Here is a 12,181-nt window from a genome sequence, read left to right as displayed (position 1 = left end):
TAATATAGTTAAAAACATTTCTACATAAATTATACACACCTGTTGTAGAAAATTTAATAAATTCTGATGTAAAGAAAAAGAAAATACCACACAATCTCCTGGGTCAGAATAACCATTGTTAACTTTGGGTTTAGTCTGCTTTTCCTTTTTTGATTCCTTATGGTTTAAAGTTAGGGTACTGATTTGTGATCTTTCTTCTTTTTGAAAGCAGGCATTTATAGCTATATATTTCTCTCTCAGGACTGACTTTGCAGCATCCTGTAAGTTTTTGGAAAGTGAAAAAGCTGGCTTAAAACTCAACATTCAAAAACACTAAGATCGTGGCATCCAGTCCCATCACTTCATGGCAAATAGATGGGGAAACAATGAAAACGATGCACAGTTGATTTTCTTGGGCTCCAAACTCACTGCAGATGGTGACTAAAGCCATGAAATTAAAAGATGCTCCTTAGAAGAAGAGCCATGACAAACCTAGACACCATATTAAAAAGCAGAGACATTACTTTGCCAACAAAGGTCTGTCTGGTCAAAGCCATGGTTTTTCCAGTAGTCATGTGTGGATGTGAGAATTAGACTCTAAAGAAAGCTGAGCGCTGAAGAATTGATGCTTTTGAACTGTGGTGTTGGAGAAGACTCTTGAGAGTCCCTTGGACTGCAAGGAGATCCAACCAGTCCATCCTGGAGGAAATCAGTCCTGAATATTCATTGGAAGGACTGATGCTGAAGCTGAAACTCCAATTCTTTGGCCACCTGATGTGAAGAGCTGACTCATTGGAAAAGACCCTGATGCTGGGAAAGATTGAAGGCAGGAGGAGAAGGGGACGACAGAGGATGAGATGGTTGGATGGCATCACCAACTCAATGGACATGAGTTTGAGTAAGCTCCAGGAGTTGGTGATGGACAGAGAAGGCTGGTGTGCTGCAGTCCATGGGGTTGCAAAGAGTTGGACATGACTGAGAGACTGAACTGATAATTTTTTGGAATGCGTATTTTCATTTCCATTTATCTTTAAGTTTTTTTCTAACTTCTCTGTGCTTTTTTCTTTGACCCATTGGTGGTTGTTTAATTTTCACACATTTCTGAATATGTGAGCATGTGTTAATTTTCACATATTTGTGAATTTTCTAGTTTTTGTTCTTTATTTATTCTGTTGTGATCAGAAAAGATACTTCACATGACTTCAATCTTTTAAAATTTATTGAAATATATTTTGAGGACTCACATATGGTCTATTCTGGAGAATATTCCATGAGACTAACTACACTTTTATATACCCCACTAGAATTTTCTTGTCCATTTAGGTATGCAGGCCAATAACTATATACATGTGAATGAAGCTATAAGGACTAAATGTGCTTTTAATACACCATTTTTGTTTCATATTATCCCATTATTTAATTATACCATAATGTATTTAGCCAATATATTATATGGTTTATAATTTTTTCCAGCACAAAATTGGACTCTAATGATTATGGCATCAATAAGCACCTAGCTAAGATACTTAACAATTACTGATTACTGCTTTGGGGAGATAAATAGTTCAAATTCTTTCAATAAAAATCTTACAAAGTGAAGCCAGTCAGTAAGTGCTAAAGGTTAAAAAAAAAAAAGAAATTCATAAAAATCTTACCTTGAATTTTCTTGAAAACTCTGGAATTCATAAACTTTAGAAATCTGTCTGCATAAAAGCTGGGTCTATGAACCGAAACAGTGTCCTGAAAAGATAAATCAGGTACCACAGGTTTACCTCTCACAGTTTGTTTCGAGCCAGAAGAAAGCTCTGTGCAACTGGCTCTCTGTTAGCCAATGTCCTTAACCAGAAGGTGTGGATGTTAAGAGCTATACATGAGTGATATCTGTTGGCTGTGTGCACAGGAGCCGGGCTGAGGCAAAGAGCACAAGGATCAATCTGAGTAAAGATTCCAGATACTCATGGTGAAACAGATCATGAAGAGGGGCAGGGCTGAGATAGCAAAGACTCTGCTTTATAAACCCAAACAGCTAATCCTTGATCCACTGTCCACCACAAGGGGCTTTTAAATTCCATTTTTTTAAAATATAGGCAACCAGTGCCTCAAGCATCATCTGGAACAAAGACATAATCACTTTCAGTCAGAACAAAACTGGGACATAAACAAGCAAAACAACCCTAATATAAGGGTGAGATAGCAAAAAAAAGTTTGCTGGTTTCACTTTCCAGTAATAAGGTATGTAGACACCATGAAGATTCCTAGGAGACAAGGCTGACTGATGACTCCTGTTATGTTCAATTAACTACTAATTAAATATAGTTGAATTGAATTAAATCATTAGCTCAATTCTCTCATGCTTGGTAGGAGTCTTTAGGACTGAGGGGGCATTTTATCACAAGTCCAGGAAAGAAGATAGATGAAGGAGCTAATTCTATATATTTATTCAGTAGTCATTTATTTGCTATCTGAGATAGACATTCCTAAAAATAGTAAATTTGCTTATTTAGTGTTCCATTTTGATTTGAAGTTCAGGGATTCCAACAGGGAAACTTCTAAAAATTTACAGTTAGATAATATCATCTGCAGTGGGTTTGGAAGAAGAAATACACATTGGACCAGAATCCAGAGACCCGGTTCTCGTGTTAGCTCTAATTTTAAAGAGCTCTGTGATCCTGGGTAAAGACAGTATCTCAGCGCCTCAGTCTTTTCATCTGTGAAATTGGGTGTTACATGAGGCATAAGAGAATTCTGTAGTCAGCGTTTTATGAAGGACACAGCATGGAGGAATCCTCTGCCAAGTGATAATGTTCTCTAGACTATCAGTGATCCTGCAGATGTGATGGAAAACTTCCCACTGGTCTGACATGCACTCTCCCCAGTGTTCTGTCAGTTTCTGCTGGAAGTGGACATGGATTCACAAGTGCAGTCATTTAGAAATACATAAGATGTAAGATGACTGAGTCAGCCCTTGCCTTCTAAGTGAGGTTAAACTGTGGCTTTTTTTGGTATGAGGAAGCGTTGTTTAAAGGAGAGGAACAATTGTAAAAAGACAAAAAAAAAAAAAAATCTTAACTATTGCTTATAGTTACATAAATATATAATCACAGAGATTTTCTTTAAAAAAAAAAGGACACTGAAAAACAGAAGACACATTTTATTTCAATAAAGGTAGGGGCTCCTTAGAAGTATCTGACCAATAGAGGAGTAGACCATTTAGGGCAGAAGTCTCATTTGGTAATAGGGAATTGAAACTGTCAATAAACAGGAGGAGAACAAAAGTGAGTGTTTACTCTCCCTTCCATGTTTAAGGCATTATATAGTTGGTACTTTTCTCAGCCAGAAGGAAAAAAATTAACCTTCCACCTTGGCCTTTTCTTAGAAAAGAATCTTTGATTTGAATAAGAAGCCTAAGTTTGATTCTCAGAAACAAATCTGTGAACCTGTTGTTTAAACGTGCATTTTGACAAAGGTCATTTCCTTAGCCTGTGGACAAAATGCAGATCTGACATGCTGAGAGGTTATTACCAATCTTCCACAGAACTGAGAGAGTGAGTGTTCTTTTCCAAGAAAGGAAAAGAATAGCATCTATAATTTACCTTTTTTTCAAAGGAAAGCATCTGCTAACATCTTAAAAAAATATGTGAGCAAATCTTTGACCAATATAATCTTTGGAAGTGTCACTCTGAGTTATTAACTGAGTGAGGCTGAGGCCATAAATGTTCTGTCAAGCGGCAGGAAGTTCAAATTTAACTTCTAGATAGGAAGTTGTGTGTGTGTGTGTGTAGACAGGCTGCTCTTTGATAATTGTTTTCTTCAGTCATGCCATTTCTGGGTCCAAAAGACATTCTTATATATCAGTCAACTTTTGTTATATTTAAATCCAACACAATTTAAAAGTTTTCCCTTCCCAAGTCCTTATTATCTGTTATGTATTGTGTTGAACACCAAAAGGCATTATTTAACTTAACCCTCACGTCAGCCTATGAGGCAGGTAGCATAGTAGTGCATGCACTAGGTTACGTCAGACACTCTGCCAGGCTCCTGTGTCTGTGGAATTTTCCAGGCAAGAATACTGTAGTGGGTTGCCATTTCCTCCTCCAGATGATCTTTCCAACCTAGGGATTGAACCTGCATCTCCTGCTTGGAGGCGAAATTTTTACCACTATGCCACCAGGGAAATATTCTGAGGTATAGGTACTATTACTAGCTTCCTGCTATAAATGGGAAACTACACTAAGAGATGAGAAGCAAGCAATGTGTCTGGGTCACATGGTTAGTAACATGGTTTAAATGTAGGGTTCCAGCCTATAGCTGTCCACCATCAAATTCAGGTTCAAACCCCTCTGAAGCTTAGTCTTGGGAGAACTTCAACTGTCCTACTGGTCTTTCCAGTGCCTATGGAAAGCCTTTTGCTTTTTCTCATCATCTCCTAATTGGGTCCTTTAGATTACACATCAAAATAAGACATCATTTTGTTTTCCTGGCCTCTACCTGTTCACCCACCTGGATGGCCTCTATTTGAAGAGCTATTCACATTTATGTTGTCTTTATTCTTAGATTTGAACTGATCTGCTAAGCCTGAGATTCTGAGTTTATAGAGATCTTTGTTTCCTCTCCTTTTCAAGTGACACAGCTTCCTAGACATACTTTGAGGTCTCTGAGAAATCAGAAAAATAATCCAGTTTAACAAGGAGCATGATAAATCACTCACCCCATCATAAACAAGAGCTTTCCAGGAATGTTCCAACTTCTTCATTAACCTAAATGTAAACATACAGAAAAATAAAAGTAAGAATGTAAAATCAACCCCATTTGGCGAATTCTCAGAACTTTCATTGATTTATTTTGAAATAATAAAAGACTATTTCCCCAAATTTTTTACCTATATGATTGCAGAATGTCAATAATGCCCATAAATAAAAGTAGCTTTTCTCCCTTATGGCTTTTAGCTGGAATGCCTCCCATTCTGTGAACAGAGCAAAAGAGAAATCATTTTATGTGAACAGGAAGTTAAAAATCATTTCCAATAAATAAACTGTAAATGAAAATGGTTAGTCTTTAAAAATCTTGGACTCTCATCTTTATTTTTTTTTTTTGGCATCAGCTAAAGTCTTCCTGGGAATCAAGAAAGATGTACTTCCCAAGAAGGAGAATAATACCATAGTTGTCAGTTCTGAAGAGTTGGATGGGAAGAATTCAATTAAAAATTATTCTGACTTTAAAACCATGAGCAAGAATTTTTAAAGTATTTCAAAATATTGCCAATCAAAAATGCAACACTTTTATATGTTTACTGTGAGATTTTTAAATAAAATATAGGTGAGCACAAAGGAAAATATATATAAAGAATCCATTCCAAGGATGCAAAGATAACCACTATCAACATCTTTCCTCTGTATTTATTCATCTGCATAAGTTATTACTTACCATGTTTTATTAACCTGAATTTTTCACTTGCTAAATGATGAACATTTCTTCATATTCAATATTAATGTACTTTTAATGGCTGTGTACTTCAGTATGCTATTGTGTAGTACTGTGTAGTACTTCAGTATGCTGACATAGAATAATTTGTTTAATCAATTATTGGACATTTAGATTTATAGGAAGGATTAAAAACATGAGTATGTATGAATTTCCTTCCTAAAAGTAAAATATGTCTGTGGTTTAGTCACTGTTGGAGAAGCTTACAAGACAGGCACTTATAGTCAAGGAAAATGTCTTTCTTTCTTTCAGTCTTTTTGATTGGCTAGTACACACACGTGATATAGTCAACCAATTCAATAATTTTCTTTGGTTGTAACTGTTTCTGTTAGTCAATAAGCACTTTGTACATGCAAACTAGTGCTGCATATCTGGCTGAAGCAAGTGATCACATCTGTCAGGATGTAGGACTAGGAAAACAGAATCCTCTTACACAGATAAAAAGCTCTGAATTGCAGACATCACTTCTAGCAAGTATTTGCTTAAATGCATGCTTATTCAAATTCAAAGTATACCCCCCCCCGTTTGTGAAGGATGTTTTGAATATGTAGTAAATAGGAATAAAAACATTTTTAGCAATTGTTAAATTATGGAGCCATTTGAAAAAAGAAACCATGTGGGTGAAAGCATAACGACTCAAAAAACTGCCATTCATCCAGTTATCCGTGGATGAGAGGAAATTAGGCTGGCTTGATCCATTTTAGTGCCAGGAAGGAATCTATTCCTAAAGAGCCACCATGAAGGGAATGTGATTACATTTAATTACCCAATGACATCGGCTGCCATGATCAAGGAGTATGTGGGCAGACGGCTGCACTTACGTGTCTGGGTTCTCTGTGATGATTCCGTCTCCCGATTTCCCTGGACCCTGGATGGATTCCATTGCTGTTGAGTAGAGAACCTTTTGCGTCCCAGGCCGCTTAGCATCAGGCACATTTTGGGAAATTTCCTCTTCTTTTTCTTTGAGGGTATGGTCCAAGATGTGGATTCCCAGCAAAAGGCTATAGTCCATGATCTTGAAGCTTTCCAGCACCTGAGTAAGAAAAAGAACCAGGAGGCCCATCACTCCAATGGCTTATAATTCTCATCTGCCCAGGATCAGAGAGATACGCAGACAAGCAGCTCCCGCTTCCCTCCCAGGGGGTGGCTGACAGAAGAAAAATCAAAGTAAAAACATTGGAGCTTATTATTAGGTCAAGTGCAGTAACCATTGTCACCATGGTTCCAAGATGATATTTTTATACAAATCTAGAGTAAGTACCAGAGAAGGCAATGGCACCCCACTCCAGTACTCTTGCTTGGAAAATCCCTTGGACGGAGGAGCCTGGTAGGCTACAGTCCATGGGGTCGCTAAGAGTCGGACACGACTGAGCGACTTCACTTTCACTTTTCCCTTTCATGCACTGGAGAAGGAAATGGCAACCCACTCCAGTATTCTTGCCTGGAGAATCCCAGGGACGGAGGAGCCTGGTGGGCTGCCGTCTATGGGGTCGCACAGAGTCGGACACGACTGAAGCGACTTAGCAGCAGCAGCAGCCGAGTAAGTACATCTTTCTTTAGCACTCCATGAACGTTTTACTAAGCATTTATTGAATACTTTCCATGAGTCCAGGTGCTAAGTGGTTCATTTTGATTCAGCCCTCACAACTCTTTGAGCTAGGTGCTATTATTGTCTCTGTTCCACAGATGAAAAAAATTGAGACACACACAGAAAGTAATTTGCTCCGTACCATACAGCTCAAAAGTGGCACTGCTGGGATCTGAACCCAGGCGGTCCACTCTAGCATATTAAGTACTAGAGGACAGAAACCAACAATCAACGGTCTCTAAAAACCTGTACCCTCATGAGCATGAAGACTCAGCTGGAATGGGCTTTTACCTGAATTCTGTTTTCAAAACCTTCATCTTCCTAAAGTTCAGGGGCCCCCTTTTCAAAGCTTGTCTTTCAAAGTTACCATCGGTTTCCTGTAGGAAGTCTTGTTTTAAACATATGGTCTCAACAAAGAATAGGACTTACTGTTTAATTATCCACTCAGCAAACAGTGGGGAAGAGAAGGAATTAAAAGTAGCTTGATGTAGCCAGACAAAGGAGATAGGAAAAAAAACAAAATGGAGACATGGTCGAGACGTGAGGCGGGCAGCAACATAGCTCCTGAGTGTGGGTAAGTCCGATATTCAGGACCCTTCAACTGAGGACGAGTGTTCAGGGGGAGTTCAGGAAAATGGGATATTCACTCTTATACAATGAAGTTTTTTTTCCTAGTGGTTTGTCTATGATTGTCCTCGACAACAGATTTTTTTGACACCTGGCATTTCTCACACAAAGCTGCTCAGGAAATCAAAACAGCCTAGAAAGAACAGCCTGATGGCGAATAGCTACCCCGGAACCAATATGACAATGTATCCCTGTACCCTAGTTAGGAAATGCCTTTGGAGATCAGAGTCTCTAGATCATTGTTTAACCAGGGATTGAATACGTATGCAGTGTATCTTACGCTTCTCCTTCTCCCTCAGTCAACTGCTTTTGATCAGACACTTACGACGTACTAAAGAGCGGTCGGGGCTTCCCTGGTGGCTCAGTGGTAAAAAACCCGTCTGCCAATACAAGCGACACAGGTTTGAGCCCTGGGTTGGGAAGATCTCCTGGAGAAGGAAATGGTAACCCATTCCAGTATCTCGCACCTGGGAAACCCCATGGACGGAGGAGCCTGGCGGGCTACAGTCCACGGGGTCACGAAGAGTCGGACACGACTGAATGACTAAAAGCACAACAAAGAGGGGTCAGGCCTGAGGAGTCAAATACTTGTGGCTGCCACTTACTAGATGCCATTTAATGGTAGGCTTTGTGAACTACTTTTTGTGGGCTTCCCTTGTGTGGTTCAGCTGGTAAAAAATCCACCTGCGATGAGGGAGGCCTGGGTTCTGTCCCTGGGTTGGGAAGGTCCCCTGGGGAAGGGAAAGGCTACCCACTCCAATATTCTGGCCTGGAGAATTCCATGGACTGTATAGTCCATGGGGTCACAAAGAGTTGGACACGACTGAGCAACTTTCACGTTTCATTTTTGTGAACTATGACATGTATGGCCTTTGGAAAATATGGTTATTCCTAGGTCTTACATATCTTTGTTGGCAATGAGGAAACTTTAAGTAGGTTGGAAGTATTACTTAATCCTGAGTGCTCACCGTTTACCTTTCAGTAAACTGAGTCGAATCCTTTCAGAAGGAGGCAGGCAAGAGATAAGAGTAGAATCTTATTATTTAAGCAGTATAGACCCTGGAACTTTCTAAGCCAGGATACCACAGAGTGGCCTGACAGCAAAGTGGAACCTGTTTCCCCAACCTGAGGAGGAGGGACTCCAAGATTGGAGGAAGAAGGAAGGGCAACAGGAAAAGCTCCTCACCACTGACCCAGCACTGCGGCCTTAGACCCACTGGCTGGTTCCCTGTGGAGGCGCACCCACGCCTTGCCCCTCTGGAATACAAGACGAAGCTGGGGAAGACAGGCCTGCGTCAGGGTTGCCAAGGACCCAGCCTCTTAGAAGAAAACACTAACAGACATTGGATGCTTTCTTCAGACAGAAACAAGCATAGATGGATCTTAGTCTTTCCAATTCCCCACCACCCTGAAAGAAAGGCTTGGGAATAGTGCCCATCCAGAGGCAGTGCGACCCTGCACAATCATCACGGTTTTCCTGCTCTCATGTATCAGTGCTGGCATGTCCCTTCTTAGAAAGAATGTTGGAGATGGACACGCAGGATACAGTGCACAAACGCTGTGACCCCAGGTAGATTATGTCACCTCCCCAGGCTTCAGTTTCTTACTCAGTAAAAATGGTGGCAATAACATTAGCTACTGCACAGGGTGCTTGTGAAAACTAAGTACGGTAATGCAGGTAAGATGTTTAGAGAAATTCCTAACACAAACAAAGTTCTCAGTTCATTGTTAGTTATCATCATGGTTACAACTCATTGCTCACATGTGAGGTGTCAGCTGGAAGCAGACACCTTGGGGTTATACTTCTGAAAACAGATATTCATAAAAAGCCAACAAAAGTATGACTGCACTTCCAGCCTGCTTGCTAGTATCCCTTTGGTGTGTCCCACTTCCTTTAGAAGTTCTGGGTTCATGGTACCCAGGAGCACTGCGTGGATGTTCAACAGGAAAAGGTCGGCTGACACAGCAATTCTGGTCAATGGGCTATAAAATAATGGCCTCGCAATCTGCCTGAGGGAACAGTCCTGTGTTCAGTGGGTGAGAATCACAGCCTTGTGCTCTGTACAGCCCCAAGTGTCCATTGGTACATGTTTCCCCCAAAGCAGTGATCTGGCTTCAAGAGCAAATTCTAGTCAGTCTCCAGGACAATGTTGTACACGTTCCTCACAGGCCTCCAGAGTGAAAACTGAAAGGCACTCCTGGACACCATCATATTTGTTTCATTTTTCTCTGCAAAGCACCCAAGTATTAATTCTGCTTATAAATAAGCTTTTTTTTATACAATAATTTTTCTTAAAGTTTCTTACAATAATTGTTTAATACACTATTCAAACAACTGTTTTATCTGTACTTGTAGTCTCCTTTCTTGCTCAAGGACAGGCCACAGAGAACATGTATATTTTATAAGTGATGTGAAATCAGGCTGTGGTCCAACTTTAACTACTGGACAAAGCAAGAAGCAATTTCACTGCTTTATGTGGTCAAATATCAGGCTGGGTTTATTAAAAAAAACATACATGCCAAAACTGAGAGAGAATTAACCAAGAAAAAGCTATAAATAAATTTGAGACAGAGATTAGATTTCTCTGTACTTTTTAATTGGATTGTCAGCATCCCTGAAGGGTCTGGATTGTCCTCAAGAGGCCAAGTTTCTACTTTCCAAGTGAAAGTCTTAAAAAAAAAAAAAAAGATAAATTCTCTTCTTATTGTGTGGAAATCTGAGCATGATAATTGGATTTGGGCTTAGGGAAAGTCACCATCCATAACAAATGTTAAGAAAGAAAAAGATAAATATATAGACACATACTTTAAATGAAATTTCCAAACTTGTGCAATGAAAAATTCTGGGAACAGATTTTAGTCACGTGCACAGCAGATTTGATCAATTAGGAACAAAATAGTTGTTATTCATATCTTCCCAAATCGTTAATGAAAGGAATCAATAAATCTGCCAGAACCTAAATGTGTGAGTGTTAAGAGGGTGCAACATCCTGCAACACGACAGACACCAGTCTAGTCTGTCACTCAGGTGCACGCTTTTTCCTCCAGAATGTCAGCCTGACCTCACTGTTGCTGGTGGATCCTGTACCTGTGCATTTGCTTTGCAAAACAGCTGCAAGGCAAACACAGGTGTTTTCCCATCCAGCTTGGGCCAGACCTTACTCCCTCACCTGTGAAAAAGAGAAAGCAGGAAGGATTCATAGACATATGCAAAACTGAAAGTAAGTTGAAATACCACAGTGTTTTTTTATCCTTAGAGGCAGATTATTTTTTCTCTTCTTTCTCAAGGACTATTTTAAGTCAGTAATAATATTGGAATGTGGTAAAAAAAAAAAAAATGCCAACATCAAAGCAGCTGCTACACTATCCTGAAGACATGCTCAAAACTACTTTTTCTAAGATAAAGCATATCCTCTGGGCTCTCATGGCTGGCGTTGCATCAGGGGTGCTCTCATTCACACACAATCTCTGTAGACTTGGTGACCTAACATGGGAGATGTCACAGCTTAGAATGGCAGGCACCCCTATGCTCTTTTCATAGATAAAGGTCAGAAAGAGGGGTGTTCTTTTTCCTTTTCCATCCTCTGTGCCATAGCCCTTAGCCCGCTGCATACTGTTTTCTGCTCCTCAGCTAGATGGAGCCAGAATGACTGTATGGTGAAGAAGACTCCATGCCTGAGAGTCAGGTGGCCTGGTTTGACTCATGGTTCCCCCACTGGTTTGTTTTTGAGCAGAGTATGTAACCTCTCTGGGCCTGGTATCCTCGTTCATCAAATAGAAATAATAGGGACACCTACCTCCCAGAGTTAGTGTGAAGATTAGTTCATCCATGTGAAGTCCTAGGACAGTCATGACATACAGAAAGCATCCAGTATATGCTAGTTCTTCTTACTGCCCTTGCTCTCCACCACCTGTAGAATAAACCACCCCCACTGGAATCTCTATTCATCCTTAGCTATAGGGCCCACCTTCTCTTGGTTCTTTGCCTTCTTATTTATTTTTCCCAGTGTTTTCCTCTAGGTACTAAGAATATTCACCCGATTTCCCTCTTCAACTCTTCTTTTTCTACTTTTCTACAGTGACATTCATTTAGTACCCTGGAAAAAATAAGTTGAGTGTCTAGTCTGTGCCAGGCCCCACGGAAGTTGCCAGATCTTCAGGGGTAAGTAAAATAGACAACTGTACCATCCTCAAAATTACACAAGCTTTGCACCAGAGGTTGAAGTAAGGCCTGGAAGGAAAAATAAGGCTGCTGTGGAGATACCCCACAAAAGGGTGACCTACTTTTAACTATGGGAAAGTAGCAATAGAGCAGGTAAGAAATGATAGTACTTGAATGACATAGCAGCAGGGGAGCTCGAGGGAGACACGTATAGACTTAAGAATATTTTAGGGGTTGATTCCAACTATCATTGGTCCACAGACAATTCCTAACACACTATCTTTAACCTGAACTTAATGCCTTAGTTCCAGTCCTGTATATTTCCCATGGCCTTCTGCTGGACA

General features: G+C 40.1%; 1 protein-coding gene across 26 annotated transcripts in view; it reads right to left on the bottom strand.

Annotated features, from left to right (window-relative positions):
• Positions 1–12,181, bottom strand: part of PIP5K1B (phosphatidylinositol-4-phosphate 5-kinase type 1 beta) — a 521,283-nt gene that overhangs the window by 119,443 nt on the left and 389,659 nt on the right. For all 26 annotated transcript variants that reach the window (XR_014057501.1, XR_014057490.1, XR_014057525.1 and 23 more), the window contains 4 exons: positions 6,282–6,493; positions 4,859–4,942; positions 4,688–4,736; positions 1,635–1,719 (listed from right to left, as the gene is read on the bottom strand). Coding sequence is in view for 19 of the 26 variants with exons in the window: in XM_081503676.1 (XP_081359802.1) it covers positions 1,635–1,719; positions 4,688–4,736; positions 4,859–4,942; positions 6,282–6,493 (430 nt within the window). In the remaining 7 variants the exon portion in view is untranslated. The remainder of the gene's footprint in view (positions 1–1,634; positions 1,720–4,687; positions 4,737–4,858; positions 4,943–6,281; positions 6,494–12,181) is intronic.

This window comes from Giraffa tippelskirchi, chromosome 1 (assembly GCF_054371585.1).
Source record: "Giraffa tippelskirchi isolate mGirTip1 chromosome 1, T2T-mGirTip1v1.2.pri, whole genome shotgun sequence".
NCBI lineage: Eukaryota > Metazoa > Chordata > Mammalia > Artiodactyla > Giraffidae > Giraffa > Giraffa tippelskirchi.
Note: the sequence above shows the minus strand (reverse complement) of the source record. Positions and strands in the feature narration are given on the sequence as shown.